A 19,784-nucleotide genomic window follows, 5' to 3' on the forward strand; every position below is an offset into this window, starting at 1 on the left:
CGCTGCTGTCACATTGCTTCTCCCTACTGTACCCCTCTACAGTTACCTCATTACCTCACCTCCTCCATATATATTTTTTTTTTTGGTGCAAAGAAAATAGTATTAAGGATTAAATAGGTATTTTAATAAATAAAACTATTGGCATTAACAAAATCAACTAGTTGACCTAATAATTGACTTAGAGAATGGGGTATTTATTATGCAATTTATGTATTTTTCAACACTTAAGAGAGAAATTTCTATTTTAGACAAATCTTAGGAATTGTATCTGTAATTTATCCAAAAAATAAATATATCCAAATTTAATCTTTATAATGTAGATTAAAATTTAATACAATGTAATCTAATAACAACTCCAATGCTACTCTTCATTTTACCTCCAACAAAGTCTTTTTTAAACAACCTATTGGAGAAATTCTAATGATGATGATTTCTACATGTTCCATTCTATCATGCCTGACCCTGATTATATTTATTAAATATATGAGAGCTACTATTAGCCACTATATAATTTCTTAGGATGCTCTGTCCCTTTTTTTATTATCATTTGTCTCCAACACAAAATTTCATTTTACCCCATCTCTAACATCTCAACACTAACCCTAACCCTATCAACAACCACCAACCAACTTTGGTCACATTTCTTACCAATTTCACCCACCTCCCTAGTTTTTACCTCTCTTGTCTGCCCCTCTCTGGCAACCCTCACCACCATCCGTGCTTCTTTCGTGTTGATTGCCACCCCCCAACTACTCTCCAGCCCTCGTTCTACCTATCGGTGCCACCATCACTGCGATATCCTACCTTCTTTTCTCTATCACTCCCTTTCGCTCTAAGGTTTCTGAAATGATAAAAATCTCTCTAAAGGGCTTAATTTTTATTACAATTTCTCTTTTTTTGTTACTTTATTGTAAAAAAATTAAAAAATAACTCATATGTTAATATCATCAAATAATTTAATTACATTTTTATTTTGTCCTTTAAAATTGTGTCCAATTACAAAGAAAGAAAAAAAAAATCATTTTTATTTTCTCTTTTTGTTATGTCTGCAGTTATTGTTAATTGTGTGTGCCTTCCATTTCGATAATCTCATATGTTCATTTTGTAAGGCTATCCGTGTTTATCATCCATAAAAAAAATAAAAATAATAAAAAAAATTAGATTGATTTAATAATCCTAGCATTTTTATTTTTTTATGTTTGTCTTCAAAAGAATAGATAGTCTATTTTCAAAAACAAAATTGCCATATATTTTTCCATAGACAAACCCAACAAAAAAAATTACAATTATTTAATTGATCTAATTTTTCTTTGAATAAAAACCTCAAAAAAAATAAAAATGATTTAGGTTATCAAAATAACAGCCAAGGTCCCACACAACAGATCTCTCAAGTTGAAAGCCCAACCCAATTTGGATATGGGCGGAAAATGCATAAGGTGTGGGCCATTAGTGGGCCTGGTGGTAAATTGTGACGCACGAACCTTGTTAGCTGTAATCTACAAATGGAAATGTTTCCAGACTGTCTCAAAAAACCAGTACAACACCTGCCTTATAAAAAGACAACAAAGAAAAAATAAATAAAATTTGCAGTACCTGACACGTGTCAGACACCCATTAAATGCCAAACACTTGCCCTTGCCCCAGGTGGGTAGTGAAAAATGTGATTTGTTAATATTTTGTGGGAAAAATATTTATTGGTACAAATTATATGAATGGTACTCAAAATACATCCTCTATGTTTGATTTGCTTTTTAAAATAGTTTTTTATTATTTTTTAAATAAATAAATTTTGATAAGAATAAATGCTAAAAAAATAATTTTGAATTTTCAAAAATTAATTCTGAAAAAATATTTATATTTTTCATTTTTTCACCAAATTATGTTTTAAATTTTTAGAAATATTTCTTTAAAAAAAATATATGCGAATCAAACTAAATAGAACTATCAAATCTCATAATTTTAATATAATTATATTAATTTTGTTAAAATTTTCATTTACATAACAATTAGTCTAATTTAAGTCCTTTTTCGTGTAATAAAATATTTAAATATTGTCATATAAAAATATTATAATAAATCATAATCAAACATCATTTGAAGCATAATTAAAGATTCGATACACCACTTTACACATAACAAAAAATATAAGAAATTAGCAAAGGTTTTTTCGATTAATAACCAGAATAATACACCATGAGTTACAATTAAGTCATAATTTGTATATTTTAGAATTTTTCATTATTTTTATATTTTTTCATAAAAAAAGTATTTTGATACAAGTGAAATTTATGATTTTTGATAAATTTGATTAACACAAATGAGGATTTGATTTCAGGTCAAGAATATATATATATATATATATATATTTTTTTTAACTTTGAAAGAAATTATTTTTATGAGCCTTTTACATAGGATCACATAGAGTAATAAAAAAATTTATCAGTCATTAGCAAATTTGTTTCTATTTGACTTTCAATTATTAAAATTTTCTACACAAAGTATTAAGACTCAAAATCAGTTTTTCATTTTAAAAAAAAATTCTCATGCATCACACGGGTCACCTACTGGTTAACATTAATATATTTGAAGTGTAATAATTGTACTATCAAAGTGTAGTTTTGGAAAGTTAATATTTTTTAAGTGTAATAATTGCACTACCAAAGAAAGTTAAATTTTTCGGAAGGGACTAATATTTTGGGATGGTAAAAATATCAACTTTTCAAAACTATCCTTTGATAATACAATTATTACACTTCAAAAATAATATTAATGAATTTAAAAGAATAAAAAAATAGAAAATTCATGTTATTTTGAACCTTAATTTTTGAAAATAAATAAAGAACTAATATTTTAAGACGGATAAAGTACTTTTAATGTGACATCATATTCTATTATTTTTAAAAACTTCAAAGAAAAAAAAAAAAAAGCAATTCCCAAACACCTTAAGAAAAAAAAATAACTAAAAAGGCAAAAAAATAAAAAAGCCTTAAATAAGCAAACTACAAGCACCTTAGAAATAATAATCAATGACTTATATTGATTTTATATATGGACCTTACAATATACTAATTCAATTTCCACCGTACAAAAAATATGAGATAATTTTATAAGTTATGAGGATTTTTAATATGTAAAATATCAAAATTTATAATTTATTAAAAAAAAATTTATTTTACTTTCATGTTTTGAGGCCAAAGGACTCGTGTTTTTTTTATTATTTTATTTTAATGTACTTGTTTTTCAATATTTTTAGTAAATTTTTTATTTTTATTTTTTAAATTTACTTGATCTAAATATATTGAAAAAATAAATTATTTGTGAACAAATCTTTTTTTTTTTTTTACTAAATACAAAAGAAAAACAAAAACAAAATTTCAATACATTTTTCATAATTTTTTATATCTTTTTTTTTTTAAATCTTACAAATATTTTACTTTTTAGGTGCACCTAGGTTACACGCATCCAAAAAATGACTAAAATATGGAGGAAAAAAAATTAGGCTCTGTTTGGACACTTAGGTTTTTAGCCAAAAAATTTAAGCCCCACTATAAGTTTTAAAATTATTATCTCTACTTTTTTACACATATTTTTATAAAAATAAAAAAATTATTAAAAAATAAATTCCCAAACACCCCTACTAATGATAACAAAACATAAAAAATAAAAGAACTCAAAAAATATTTTTGGAAACTCAAAACCAAACCTTATGATTATTTTTGAAATTTTGAAAACTATTTTTGCAGAAAAACGAAAAACAACGTAAAAACAATGATTATTTTTGTAACATCGTATTATTTTTGTTTTAGAAAATATACCCAAATAATAAAAAATAAAAGGCAAAAATAGTACCAAGTCATTTTCTTCTTGTCATGTTTTGGCAAAGGGTGAGGCAACAAAAGCATCAAAAGTTTTGGGGCAGCCTCAATAGAGTTTCCACGCCAAAAAACTTGAAGTGGACAAACTAGCACGTGAAAGACACCATGCACTTTGTTGAAATGGTTGTACTGTAAAAAAATGAGGTTGTGCTGTAAAACAATGAAGGGCATTGTTCGAGTAATTCTATTTCCACACATTAAATTTTTTTAGAATACATATTTAATGAATATTTTTTTAGAATACATATCAAAAACAAAAATATAGTCAATACATATCTCATCATTTTAATAATGTCTTTATCTTTTATTTTCAAAATCCTAATTTATTTTTTATCCACATATTCTTCTTCTTCTTTCGGAAAACTTAGAATGTCGCTGCTACCATCACCGTTGCCTTTACCGTTGCCGTCACCACAACCACTCTTAGCCCTCCATTGCCACCGCTACCCTTAGCTCATCCCCGCTTTAGCCTAAACCACCCTAATATACCCTTTCTATCCACCATTTCTTTAAAACTCTAACCTCTACGACTTTCTCCGCCACTATCCCAACCTTTACAAATCTTTTTATTGTCGTGTACCCAACATTAGCAAACCCTAGATTTGTTCGAAGGTTGATATCCAACCAAACCCTATATGCTCCGATGTGTATTAGGAAAATAGAAAAAGATAAAGATTTGTCCTAAATGATAATTTAATTAAAGGATAAAAATGTGATTTTGAATAAATTCATTGTGTGTCCTAAGAGGATTTGGTGTGTGGAAGTAGAATTACTCAATTGTTTCTCTTTAAATAATATACAAAAATAATAGGGTAAATTACAAATATATCCCCTAAGATTCGCTTAAAATACGAATTACCCTCTATGGTTTGAAAAATTACAAATACTCCTCTGTCAAAATTTTTTATTTAACAAAATTAATTGAAAATGTGAAATTTTTAATTGTTCACCTATACAATAATTAAATCATCTGAATTGTTAATTGAAATAAAATTTTAACATTATTAAATACCGTTAATTAACTTGATAATTTATTAATAAAGGACCCATTTGTTATGAAATTAGAAATCTTAGGGAGTATAATGCAATTTTTAAAATCACAAGGAATAATTTATAATTTAAGTAAACCTTAAGGTGTGTTTGTACTTTTCCCAAAATAATAACAAGTACATTCCACTATAACAATTACAATAAATATCACGATACATAAAATCTAGATATATGTAAAAGATATAATATTTATAAAAAAATTTAAAATATACAAAAAAAAAAATTTAAATTAAATACATTTTTATATTTTGTTGCATTCAATGATTTTTTTAAAAGATTTTTGTATAAATTTTATATTTTTTTTAGATATATCAAGATTAAATGAATTTAAAAAGTAAAAATAAAATATTTGATTAAAATATTTTTAAAAAATCACTAAACATACAAAAATACGAATTAAAAATTTTAAAAATTATTTTTAAAAATTTCAAATTAAACAGATTTTTTAAAATTATTTTTTTGTATAGTATCCACTATTAAGAGTGATTTGGGTCAAAGTTTTCCAAAAGTATCCAACAGTAGGGTCTTGTTTTCATACTAGGTGTATGGTGGTTCTATTTTGACCAAACCTAATTAACTATAACCTTTTTTATTATTATTTTGACCAAACCTAGTTAATTAAAGGGTTACTTTCAATTTATTCCTCAATTATTGTCATTTTTTTTCTATTTTATGCTTGATCATCAATTTCATCTATTTAATTCTTAAATTTCTGATTTTTTGTTCATATATTATCCAATTGAAGACATTCTTTCCAAATAAGTAATAATATAAACCTATTATAGTGGACAAAAAGATAATTTTATAATTTCGATAGCCTAAATCATATAACCAAGCACCTATCTTCTTCTCCATGTCTCATTTCAAAATAGTAAATAAATAAAAAAAAAAAAGAATTTGTCTTTGTATGGTTTAAAAAGATAAAAAAAAATTTGTATTTGTATAGTTTGGAATGCTTTAAATAAGTATATTTTTTTACTTTTTACGAAAAGATGTGTAAAAAAATAGAGAGATGATGTGATAAAAAAAAATAAAAATATGAATTATTTAGAAATGCCAAACCTTTCAAATGATCTTTTTTTCCCGCTAAATTAACCTTTAAAGTGAAATCGACCCTGACTATATATAATGTATTTAAATTATAAATATTGTGTTTTTATTTATCTCTTAGCGTGACCCATTATGAAAAGTTGTACAAACAAATTTATAAATTATTTTAATTCTTTTCAGGTGATAATCTTAAAAAAAATTAGATTAAATTACAAATATACCTCTTAGAGTTTACTTAAAATATAATTTGTCCCCTATAGTTCTAAAAATTATATTCCGCCCAATGAAGTTTCTAATATCATAACAAATTGCTTATTTAATAAATTATCAAGTCAATTAATAATTTTTAATGGTGTCAAAATTTTATTTAAATTAATAATTTAGGTAATTTTATTACTATATAAGAGAGCAATTAAAAATTTTATTTTTTTAGTTAATTCTGTTAAATAAAAAATTTTGACAATAAAGTATTTATAATTTTCTAAACTACAGAGAGTAATTTATATTTTAAGCAAATCTTAAAAGGTATATTTACCATTTATCCTAAATATTATAATTCCAACAACTATTTTATAAGTGATACTAAATGGGTGTGTTTGATTGGGGGATAAGAGGGAGGATTATTTATTGTGCGGATTGTAATCCGAGGGTAGCATCCAATCTACTGTTTGTTTTTTTTTAGTCCGCCGGACATGGAGTTCGGCCGAACTCTTTATCCCTCATATGGGGGACTATTATTGTATCCTAGGGGGTATGAGACAATTTTTTGGGGACTATTCACAGTTGGGATTAGTTGGTAAAATGATCATTTTGACCATCTACTATTTAATTATGTATTATATTTAATAAAATTTAAATGTATCAATTTAAAAATAAAATAATTTTATTTAACTTTTTATTGATGTTTTATTTATTTAATTTTTTTTAAATAATTTTTTATAGATATTTTATTTAATTTCATTATTTAAATTTAATAGATGTTTTATTTAATTTCATTGTTTAATTATTATTATTATTTTTAAAAACAAATTTATTTAAAATTTTAATTAAAAAATAACATATATTTTTATTGATATTTTATTTATTTAATTTTAAAAAAATAAATTTATTTGATTGTGTAAAAAATAAAATAAAATAAATTTTTATTTAATCTAGCTAAAAATAATTAAAATATTAAAGAAATGTTTAATATTGCTATTACTTAGTAAACAATTGAAAAATGGTAAAATAGTCTTTTGTTCATTTATCATATACAGTCCGTCTAACCAAACGTTAGATTCACTTAAAATACATTTCCAGACATCTAATCCCATGAAAAAAACAAACACATGATTCATATCCAATCAAACTAAATCGTACAGGGATTCACAGTCCCAAGACTCAAGTCCGATGGATTCTAATCCCTCCTTATCTAGTCTGTCCAATCAAACGCACCCAATGGGTTATAATATTTTGTGATTTTCTTTTTTTTAAATATAATCATTACTCATGAAATTTGAGTTGATGATTGCTATTTAGGGCACGTTTCATATTGTTTTCTTTTTCTCTCTCTTTTTTTTTTTTTTTTTTTAGTTATCGAAAAAAGCAAGGAAAAAAAAATTAAATGATATAAAAAAAAGGTTAAATTACAAATACACCTCCTGAGGTTTTATAAAATACAAATTGCTCCCTGTGGTTTGAAAAATTACAAATATCTCTTTGTTAGAATTTTTTACTTAACAGGATTAATTAAAAAAAATAAGATTCATAATTGTTCTCCTATATAATAATAAAATTACCTAAATTATTAATTGAAACATATTTCTTACATTATTAACAATTGTTAATTGACTTGATAATTTATTAATAAAAATGACGATTTATTATGAAATTAAAAATCTTAGGGGGTGAAATGTAATTTTTAAAACCACAGGTGGTGATTCGTATTTTAATTAAACCTCAAGGGGGTGTATTTGTAATTTACCCTAAAAAAATTGTTTGGAAAATTATTTTCAATATTTTTTTTTTGGAAAATGCCTCTTTTTTTTAGAAAGTAATTTTTAAAATGTTTTTATAGATTTGAAAAACTATTTTCATTCAAAAATGAAAACAATATAATTTTTTAGTTTTTGGTTTTAAAAAAGAAAAAGAAAAAAATATATCAGTGTTTTGTATTTTTTGTGATTTGTTTTAGGTGTAATTTATAAGCTACATTTTTTACTTATGAAAATATGTACAAAAAAAAAAAAAAGTAGAGAGGTGATGTGATAGAAGGCTGTTAGGGAAAATATGTGATTTCCCACAAGTAAATCAATCAATGGGAATAAAGAATTAATACGAAAAAATTAAATCAAAAAAACAACATAAGAATTTTACGTGGTTTCCTCAATGTAAGGTAAACGAAATCCGATTCCACTATCAACCAAATAAATTTCCAAATGATTACAAACGAGACACGAATGATCTCACAAAATTACCCTTAAATAAATTCTAAATAATCATAAATAAACAAGAGAAAAGATGTCATAATGAGCCAAAAATCAACCGAAGACACTGCCAAATCAATACTCCAAAAGTAACCAATAAAAGGAAGCAACCCATCAGCCAAAAAATAGCCTCTTTGACCCAAAACTTTTGCACTCCACCGAATTGATTCAATATCAATATTAAGCCACTGCTTCGGCTCCACTCCGAAAAACACACAAAACAATATATATATATATATATATATATTGTTAAATTTTGGGATTGTTTAATCAAAATTCTAGTTGTATTTAAATTAGATTGGGTCTCCACAAATTAGATATAATATATAAAAATATATTATAACTAATACCAAATTAAATTAAACTTTTTTAATAAATCTATTAGGTCACACACTCCAATAAAAAAGTATACTTAACAAAGGCAATAAACAACTTATTTATATAGTGTTGCCAAATATATCACTTTTCAACAAACCAAAACCAGAAAAAAAACTGTAAAGAGAAGAAAAAAAAAAGGTGTGAAACATGTTATTGACTTTGAAAATGGAAAACAATTTGGATAATAAAATCCATGATTTTCACAAATTGACCAAAGACTTCTTTGTTTTGTGTCTTGGATGAGGGGAGTTCGAATCCGGTTTCATTGTCTATTATTTTTCTATAATGATTTTGCAATACTTTTTTTTATCACATTAAACGCTTCAATAAAGTACATAATCTAATAGTTCAATTTAAAATTGAAATAAAATGACTTTAAAACTACATCCCTTAAAAATAACATAGTTTTGTTTTAATTTGAAATATCTATCAGTTGAATTACTACGACAAAACCATTACAGAAAATCCTATTCCAAGAAATTCAAGAATCAACACGGGATCAAGAGAAGGCTCAAGCGGACGCTTTACCAGAAAGAAAACGTGGTTAAGAGACAACATGACATGCATAGATAAATTTTTCTATAGAACCTACCTTCACTGGGAAAAGACTTCATTAAGTCAAAAAGTGTGTATTTCTTTTCATTCCAAAGTTCAAAAAAATTTAATTACTTTAAAGTAACATGCATTTTTCCAAATTTACTCCCTACCACATAAGGTACCTTGTAGTTTGTACGTTTTCCTTTTTTTTTTTTTTTTTTTTAGAAAGAAAGAAAGAAAAAGGAAAAAGAAAAAGAGAAGGTATCTTCGTAGTTTTGAAATAAAGAAAACAAAAACAAAAATAAAATGGGATGTCAAAAATGATTTAGAATCCTATCCTTGTCGATTGACTATAAATTGGACCTTAAAGATAGGTACAATTCACAACTGTTCGTATGTATTGAAAACTTTATTTTAGTGTTTCTCTCAAAAGATCACGGTGTTACTTTAATTTGATTTTTATTAATTTAAACAATGAATAACAGTTGAACGAGTATCACAAATTGAATGAGGTGAAATATTGCTCCAAAATTACTAAATAACTTCTCTTAATTATATAAAAAAAATAAACAAACAAATCGGCACATCACAATATCATATGCAAACATAACCAACAAAATTATCATTTGCAAATAATTTTAAATGTTTAACAATAATTTACACAAGGGGTATAACAGTTTCCCATAAACAGTAGTCCAACAATAAAAAAATAAGAGCTTGCCTACTTTCCTTATAAAAAAAACAAAAACAAAGAAGAGAGAGACCTTGGTGAAGGAAAAGAAACTGTTTGTATTTTGTCACTATTCTGTTCTAGGGAAGAAGAAAGAGAAAGAGAAAGAAAAGAATAGAAAAGAAATAAAAGAGGAGAGGAGAGGCCCTTGTTTGGGTATGCAATTCTAGAACTTTGGATGGGTCATATTGTCATGCCACTAGCTCCTTCTCCCAACCTGCCAAATTTATTTATTTTTTTTTTTTTAGAACTCAGTCTGCCAAAACTTTGATTTTAGGGTTCCTTTCCAAAGCTCAAAACCATACTTGATAAAAGGGTAAATTAGACTCACCATTAAGGTTTGACATAATTATAGGAAATTCTCTTAAAATTTTAATTTATACCATGCTTGATCTCTTTTCATCATAAATTTATTAGCCGTATAAATAAAAAATAATATTATCATTTCTTTATATTAAAATATATATTTTAACTTATATATCTTTGTTCTTGCATATCATCTCTATTTATTTTGGTATTTTTAACTTTATATTAAAAGAGAAGTCAGTGTAATTATATTAAAACTATGACTTACTTCTTCTTCTTATTTTTTTTTAAATCTCAAGGGAGATTAACGTAATTTGCCCTTAATAAAAAGGTTGGACTTCTCTACCGTTCATTTGTAAAAACAAAACCATATAAAGTAGTGTTTTGGGAAGTTGATAAAAAAATTGACTTTTTAACTTTTTTAGTAATTTTTTTTAGCAAAAAACTGAGTTATTTTGGGTAAAAAAGCTAACATTTTTAACTAAAAAAAGCTAAAAAGCTGGCTTGTTTGGCAACTTTCCAAAAGACCCCAAAGTAATGAAATCTACAATAAATATATGAAAAAAATTAAACTGAATAAACAATCTTAGTAATATACTTTTATTATATTTATTTTTAAAAAATAAATGATAAATACATTTTTGGAAATAAATCAATTATTTTTTAACATAAAAATTATAAAATCTAATAATTATAATTATGGAGTCATTTTTTTTTTTTTTTTTTTTTTTGGATTCACATCTATAAGCCAACAAAATGAATATTTTAAATCACTAAAATAAAATTTATAGTAAGCCATAGGGTCCAATTACACGATGCTATTGACAGGAGTATATGCAAGAAAAATTTGACTTCTTTCAAATTGTTATATCAACTTGATAAAAACTTATTCCTTGATAAAATTATGCTCCTTCGTTTTCCCCTTCCCCTTCCACTTTGCACTTTTTATTTTTTATATTTTTTATAGCCAGGGGTCAAACAAAGTTCAAATGAATATTTGGATTGATACAAGATTATTGGAGTACTTTTTTAACGTCGTGCTATTACTTATGTGACACAATAATTTTTTTTACAAACAAAAATGTTGACACCCTTGTAAAAACATTAGGAGACAAAGGATGACTATTAGATCTCAATAACTTATTTTTGCGTAAATAATATTATATAATATTTTAGGAATTTACTAGTTCTAGTCTACGTTTTGTACAAATAATATTACTCAAAAGACCACCCCTCTAATCATTAGATTTAAAATCCCCCTCTAGCTCCACATTTACAAGTTAAAAAAAAAAACAAAGGTCTACGTAGAATAAAGTGTAGATAATAGCAAGATGAGATCCTCCTAAGACGTAGTCATTGGATCATTCCTAATTATTCTCATCAAAATTGAATCCCATCATGTCAATTTTGTGCGGGTTACTCAAAATAAGAGAGCCACTTTGATTTTTCAACAACTATTAGCATTACCATCCTCAATAATTATCATCAAATCAAGCAAGCACCAGCCTAATTCAAAATATTCTTCCCCTTTCACTCAGTGGTGTTTTGAAAGTCGATAAAAAACTAATTTTTTGACTTTTTTTAATTTATTTTATTATTTTTAATAAAAATTATGAAAGATGAGGCGACTTAAAATAAATAAAAAAAATTTACTGAGTTGCCAAAGCACCTCTCACTATAATAGTCACAAAAAACACAACCATATCTTCACAGAAGTGGGAGAAGCAATTTAAGCAAACATCACAGGACTATAAGAAGAGGGGGTTGTGCTCTTCAAAAATTGAGGCACCCACTTATTTGTTATCTTCCGATAGTATAACGTTAGTCTTGTACTTGGGAGGATAAATAATTGTACATAAACACATGGAATGCAAAGTAATATTTTTAAAAACACATACCTAAGACAAAATTAAAAAATTAAATTGATAAACAAAATTTTACAATTTGAAGCTCTCTATGGAGAGTTGGAATCTTGAATTTAAATAGAAATTTAAAATGTAACTAAATTTTAATTACATTTCACTAACTTTTCTCTATCTAAATTTTTACCAAAATCTATTATATCAAATATTTATAATCTCAATACATAATCATAAGAAAATTTTACCATATACACATGCCTTTAGTTACGACCTTTATAGCCATAATTTATACATCCTAGTTATAACACTTCATGACATTTTTTATAATATTATTTTAATTATAACCTCAGAACTTGTTGATTATACCATATATAGTGTTTGAATATAACTCAATTTTTTTTCTTTCAAGTTACATGACTTCCATAAAATTAAATTACGACATTATAAAAATTAAACTAATAAATGTCATAACTTGCATTTGATATACCATGCTTAATATAAAAGTCTAAGATAACGCTATCATATACAAATTATGATATTTGTGAGATTAATATATGTAGTAAAAGTAACTCAATCATAGACGGAGTCATGATTCAAAGAACTCTTAAATTATAATTCAAATAATATAATAATCAATACACATAACTAACACTATAGCATGTATAACTAAGTTATAATTAAATCGTAACAAACACTCCAATAAATCATAACTAAATATAACAAAATATATCTGAATATATATATATATATATATAAATCAGAGTCCATGCAATAGCTATCCCAAAAAAAAACCATTACAAAAATATAGTATCAGACCACCATTTTCCAGCAATTGTTCCCATTTAAAACATGTACAATATTGCTTAATTCATAAAGTACAAGTCTACCAATGCATGAATGCAATGAGAAACTTTAATCAGAACACAAATAGAAGCTGCCACAAAAATTGGGAAATTCAATATATTTTTTTGCCCTAAAATACCTTTTAGAACAAAAAAACAATGAAAATTATGTCCCATACCTCCACTCTCTCTCTCTCTCTCTCTCTCATCACTCTTTCCGTACCCATATCAATAAAGTGGAGACCGGTGAGGAGTTCCCTTCCGGCGGTTCATCAGCCCCACCGAAATCCCCGATACCGGCCGGCATGCCGCCCGAAACATCGGAACGCCGCTGCGTTTCTTCCTCACAATCTCCGTCGTCGCCGTACAACCCACTCCCCCGGCGGCGCCACCACTTGAACCAGAGGAGGTCCTCAACGAGCCGGCCAGTTCAAGGACCGAATCAGGCGTCATTTGACCGTCGTCAAAGCCCGGTTCAGACAACGTAAGGTACTCGCACTCGAAGATATACTTGGAAAGAAGACTACTACTCTCAGTTCTCAGTATATGTCGGAGCTGTGCGCAAAAATCAAAATAGAGAGAAACCCAGATGAGAAAAAGTGGAAATAGAAAATGGGTAAGAGAGAGAATCGAAAGTTAGTGCAGGGTTTTTTTAGGGTTTTAGAGCGTGGACCTTGCAGGAGAGAGAACAGAAGATGTATGGGTCTTGTAAGCCTCTGTCGCAGGTGGTGCAGATGTTGCCGGCGCCTCTACACGGCCGAGTCTGTGGCCTTTGATTTAAAAACACCACTTTTGCACTGTTTGTGGTGTAAGACTGAAGAGAGAGAGAGAGAGAGAGAGAGAACCCAGTTCAGAAATTTTAAAAAGGTATGAAAAAGGAGAATTCAAAAATATAAGAATTTGTTTGGTTTTGGTTTTGTTTTTTAAAAATACATATTCTGAAAAATCAAAATATTCATCATTTCCATATGATTTTTCTCTTTTTCAAAACAAATTCAGAAAACAGAATTTGAAAACAAAATCAAAAAACAAAAATAATTCCTTCACATTTTGTTGGTAATTTGTTTGGAAATTTTCACTTACTTGAACTAAGGCACAATCCATTAATTTCTCAGCATCACCCAACCTTATAACATCGTGATAAACATACCTTCTTATCTGAAATCAACCATAAATAGCAAGATTTATAAGTATATATACATGTATGTATAGATGTGTTTATGTAGAGAGAGAAAGAGATGAGAGAGAATGGAGGGAGAAGACCTGTAAGAGGCGGTGAGAGCGGTGGGGAGATAAGCAGTGAGGGCAAATGCTATCGCAACAGTCTAAGCAAAAGATGTTCTTTTCATTCTTCTTTGACTCTTCGTGAATTATACAAGCGTTGAAAAACTTCTCTCTCAGTAAGGATTCAAGCCACCGAGGAAGATTTGAAGAATCTATCTGATAAACACAACAGATTCGATTCAATTCGATTCAATTCAATTCAATTCCAAATCTTTTTCACACACCCACAAGGGAAAAAAAAATAGAGAGAGAAAGAGAGTGTGTTACCATCTTTTTATTGTGTACTTGGTGGTGGAGCGAGAAGGAGAGAGTGAGATACGTGGTATTATGAAGATGGTGGTGGAGTTTGCTATCTCCGGGGACTAGACGGAGGAGAGAGTGGTTTATAGAGAGAGAGAGAGAGAGAGAGAGCGAAAAGAGAGAACGGCGCCTGCAACTGGAGAGTGGGAGAGTAATGTGGAATACTATACTATACTAATACCAAGGAAAGGAGAGAGAGAGAGAGAGAGAGAGGGAGTGGAAAGGTTGGCATCATTTAAGGAAGAGTTTGATGGTTTCTTCAGCGTAGCGTAGTGTGTTTTGTACTATTGCCCATTTCTCAGAGAAATTCATAAATATATTGTCATGGAGCCAAAGTCTAAGCTTGCGTTGGGTAGAATTTTGTAAATATAATTTGAGAATATAAATTATATTTTGAGTTTATGAGTTGTGAAATTATAATTTAAATGTAAAAAATTTATTTAATTATAATTTTTAAATAGAGTGTTGAATTGAGTTTTAAAAGTTTAATTTGACATGTGAAGTAAAAATATTTGTTTGGTTATGAATTTTGGAAAGAGTTTTCAAAACTTAATTCAAATTGTTATAACTCATAACAAAACACACTACTTCCACACTATTGAAAATTCTGATCAACACTTATAACCAAACTCTTTTTAAAATTTAATTAAAATTTTTTATTATTAACAGAAAATAACATTAAGTAATTTTTTAATTGAAAATACAACAAAGGAAATAATTTTTTTTCAAAATAAATATTTAAAAAATTTAAATCATAAATATGTAAATAATTTTAATAATCTAAAAAATTTAAAAGTAAAAAAATTAAATAAATATTCAAATAATTTAAATATTCAAAAATTTTAAAATTTAAATATTCAAAAATTTTAAATAATTTAAATAATTTAAAATGTTAATATTTTAAATTTAAAAACAACTCTACACTCAAATCATAACCAATCACATAAAATAAAACTCAATTAAGAAATTATTTTTAAAACTCATAACCAAACATATAACTCGAAACTTCATATTACTTTTACAACTCTACACTCAAATCGTAACCAAATATATAACAAAAAATTTAAAATATTTAAAAATATTTTATAAAATAGAGTTTAAATTTATTTTTATAAAATATTTTAAAATTTAAAAAATTAAAATCATAATATTTTGAAATTAAAATATTTAAAAATATTCAAAAAATTAAAAAATTAAAAAAATCGTAACATATGTAAATATTAAAATATTTAAAATATTTAAAAAATTAAAATATTGATTTGAATTGAGTTTTGAATTATGTGTTTGGTTATGAGTTTTGAAAAATAATGATTATGTTTTGAATTAAGTTTTGAGAAATGAATGTAGAATTATGATTTGAAAGATCAAAACAAACAATACACTCAAATCAATGGGTGGAACTATAATTTGAGATCGTAACCAAACGGAGCATAAGTCCCTCTCTCACATTAGGGCTTATTCTTATTCTTTTTCATTCTTTATTGTTATTCATTTATTTATTTTATGATCGAATATTCAAGACAGTTCATACGTATTTTGATTAATTCTGATACTTATGTAAAGTGTCTTATTCACATTAATCGAAAAAAATTTAGAGAGAACTTACGAATATGACCTCAAAAAATTGATAGAACTTAATAAGAGTTGAACCTAAGACCTAAAAAGAATATATTTATAGCGATCCCGGTTTTAACCCGACCCTTGTGGTAGTCCGAACTCGGGTTTATGGTTTCTGAATGTCGTTCATTGTCGTTTTCCCTTTATTCATCCTCAAATTTGGTTATTTAGACGTGTTGAGCGTATTCGGAACAGGTTGGTTGCTTGGTTTTCAAACCTTATGTTATCTAGATTTTTGGTCCTCCGCTCGAGCGGTCCTTCTTGCGCTCGAGCGGGATTTGCGAACGCTTAGTACTTTGCACGTCTGCAAAAATACTGGAAGAATGTTTTCTACGCTCGAACGGCATTTCCTACGCTTGAGCGGGTGGGCGCTCGAGCAGCCTTTCTTGCGTTCAAGCAGTTTGTCTGTTTTCTGCAAAAGTATTGCATGTTTGTATTCTATGCTCGAGCGGGTCACTTCTTGCGCTCGAACGGAACAACTTATTGTGTCTGATACTCAATCGTTAACTCTTGCGCTCGAGCGGATTGTGCGTATATCAGTTCATGAAAATGACTTTTTATATCACTTTTTCAAATCTTTTCCTCCAAAAACCCTAAAGTGACACACTCTCTCTAAAATACTCTCTCTTTCTCTACATTTTCTCCTAGATTCATTGATCTCTCCGCCCTAGTATTTTTGGAAAAAGGGTAGAGCATTTTGAGAGCTTCATTTTGATCCGATTGGAGTTTGGTTTCAGCGTCGTTGAAGCTTTGTTCTTACTCCATTGGCCTTCTAAACTTGATGTAGGAACTCTCTACACCTTAAAATGAGTTTTAACTTGGTTATAGGTTCTTGTGTGAAAATGGCGAGATTTGAGGGTGTTTTGAGCAAATCTAGGATTTGGGTTCAAGTTTGCAAAGAGGGATTTCTATATGGATGTTATACGAATGATTATAGGGTTCAGATATGAGGTCATCTTGTGTTAAAATAGTTAATTTTGACCTTTGAGTTAATATTTGGAAAATAGGGAACTTTGCTCTAAAATGTCTTGAATAAGCATTATATATAAATAATGAAATTGGTATGAAAAAATTGAAATTGGGAGGATGTATACATGAATGGTGTTGTTGGATTTGTTTAATCACTCACCTATGGAAATTTGATGATTTATCTGTTATAGAGATTGTATATCTGTTTAAAAATATTTGCTTTGGACTATCGGTAGAGGATAGTCATGATTGTTGTAGACATTGCATGTGGATTAGGCGAATTGAAACTAATCTCTTAACCATTATCATTAAATATGATTATGAATTATATACATTGTATATGTATGATAATTGGAAGGAGAAAATGGATGGACTCCATTGATCTAAGTTGGCCTGTACGTCTAGGGTGAAAGTCCCAAAACCATTTGTATACATGGGATCCAATTCCCACGGATGAAATTTTCGTAAAATAGCAAATAGAAGTGAATGTATTTGTACGATGATTTTATCTGTTCGAAACTTGTGAGGTGTAGCCTCTATTGATGGGGTAAATGCAGTGGATGTATCTATTAAACCAAAATGAATGAACTGAGACGCTAGTTTGGCATTACATGGTTTTGGAAAAAGTTATAATGATTTTGTCGTAGGACAATGAACATGTGCATCATACTCTTATCTTGTTAATTCTCATATATTGTGTTAGTATATTTCTACTGGACTTTGGCTCACCCTACTTGGGAACCATTTTTAGGTGTTGAAGATATGCCTCAGTCGAGGCAGTAGTTTGGAGAGACTTGGAGCAAGAGCTTCCTTTTACTTTATTTATTTTGTATAGTCAAGGACTAAGTTGTATTGAGTTAGACTCTTTCTTTTGTTGTAAACAAGCAATGTCTTGGAAAGATGTAAATTCGTAGGACATTTATTTTGTTGATTATTAACTGGTATTACATGCTATAAATTCAAGATGAACATTTATGAATGTATATTGCATGTGTTATCTTTTGTAATACGAACTCTAATGAATGAAAGAATACCAATTCTATTATACTCACTTCTCTTATGAGTTGGATTAGTTGTAATTTTTTTTTTTTTTGAGCGTTACAATACTCCCAAATCTCAAGTTGCATTCACATTAAGGCCTCGTTTGGCAACCTTCAATTTTAGCCAAAAAGTCAAAAAAATCACTATAAGTTGTCACATCACTCTTTTTACTTTTCTGCATATCTTTTCGTAAAAAAATTAAAAAATTACTAAAATAGCTTGTTCCCAAACGAAGCCTAAGACTTACTTCTGAAACATTAGGTAAACGATTTGATTTCTCAAGTTAGTCATTTTAAATTAAGAAAATAATTGAATTTGAAAGGCTCATTTTAAAATCGATTTCAATTATTCAAATCATTCACTTTTAGTACTTCTAAAAGAGAATATTTATATAAAAAAACAAAATTATTGAATATCAGTAACCATATATTTAAATCAAATTTATATTACACAAAATAAATAATTATTCTTACAATTAAATTTGTTGTTTATTTTTTTAAATAAACATATTCCAACATACACTTAACAACATGTTTGAGATAATAACTTTAGAGAACTCAAACCCTTAAGGAAAATAATTATTGTGAAAAATCTAAAAATTTATGAGATATTGATTTGAGATTATGTTTCAATTTTTATACAATAACTATTAATTTCAACCAAACAATTAAAGACAAATCGACACAATGATTTAACGTGAAAAAATTACAATTGGAATGTCTCTAATTGTGATAAAAAAAAAGCACGGGCTAAAGTCACAAAACAATCTACTATAAGACAAAAATAAATTACATAAATATATTCTCAATTACCTAACAAATCCACACCAAATTAAACCGATCTCAATGTGTCTTTTCCACCACCGTCTTCACCTCGGAATTGTCTTGTCCAACGTTGAATCCACAACACTGATGTTGAATCCATGACGATAAGCCACTCCAGAATCCATTAAAACTTCACCTCAAATTTTTCAGCATTCATCGAAGAACAACCCATCTTTCATGAATAAAAGAAAACAAACAAATCTCTTGATAATGTTGATATTAAGTTTATAGATTCATTGATTACTCTTAAATCATCAAGAAAACACTCATAAAAGCATCCTTTAATATAAAATATTTTGTTTTTTCTTCCTCTCTGAAAATCTGGACGGCATGAATCCTAAAATAAGCAAACAAGGCACTTTATTATAAATTGGATCTCGAAAATCGCTCAAGCACACATTTCACTGCTCAAGCAGTGTGCCTAAAAGCGATGTGAAACATATAGGTTGACCGCTTGAATACAACTTTAACCGCTCAAGCGATAAAACTTTCTTCCTAGAAGTTCAAACGTCCTGCAAAAGTATTGAATGATCCTTTTTTTCGCTCAAGTGGTCAAACAATTTCGACTGTATTTTTTCTTTTTGCTTCAAGGGCGCTACCCCCTAAACCCCCGCGAGCTGACCGGGTAGCTTGATCTCTGTACATAGTCAACAA

At 27.6% G+C, this 19,784-nt stretch overlaps 1 protein-coding gene across 1 annotated transcript; it reads right to left on the reverse strand.

Annotated features, from left to right (window-relative positions):
- Positions 1-13,052: 13,052 nt before the first annotated feature.
- LOC114287749 (protein RGF1 INDUCIBLE TRANSCRIPTION FACTOR 1) lies at positions 13,053-19,302 on the reverse strand. The gene is made up of 5 exons (XM_082872002.1): positions 19,267-19,302; positions 14,359-14,535; positions 14,179-14,253; positions 13,769-13,909; positions 13,053-13,650 (listed from the first exon to the last, which is right to left on the reverse strand). The coding sequence occupies exons 1-5, from the start codon at positions 19,300-19,302 to the stop codon at positions 13,324-13,326; spliced, it is 756 nt and encodes a 251-aa protein (XP_082728128.1). The 3' UTR covers positions 13,053-13,323.
- Between the last annotated feature and the right edge of the window lie 482 nt (positions 19,303-19,784).

The sequence above is a fragment of the Camellia sinensis genome, chromosome 5 (assembly GCF_055761805.1).
Source record: "Camellia sinensis isolate YWXY chromosome 5, ASM5576180v1, whole genome shotgun sequence".
Taxonomy (NCBI): domain Eukaryota; kingdom Viridiplantae; phylum Streptophyta; class Magnoliopsida; order Ericales; family Theaceae; genus Camellia; species Camellia sinensis.

What these genes read in the sequence shown, in the direction of transcription:
- LOC114287749 (XM_082872002.1), bottom strand. Translation starts at nt 19,302, where the DNA reads ATGGGTTGTTCTTCGATGAATGCTGAAAAATTTGAG. An exon ending in TGAATGCTGAAAAATTTGAG is followed by an intron (nt 14,536 to 19,266) that starts GTGAAGTTTTAA and finishes TGTGTTTATCAG; the next exon opens with ATAGATTCTTCAAATCTTCC. An exon ending in TCTGTTCTCTCTCCTGCAAG is followed by an intron (nt 13,651 to 13,768) that starts GTCCACGCTCTA and finishes TTTTGCGCACAG; the next exon opens with CTCCGACATATACTGAGAAC.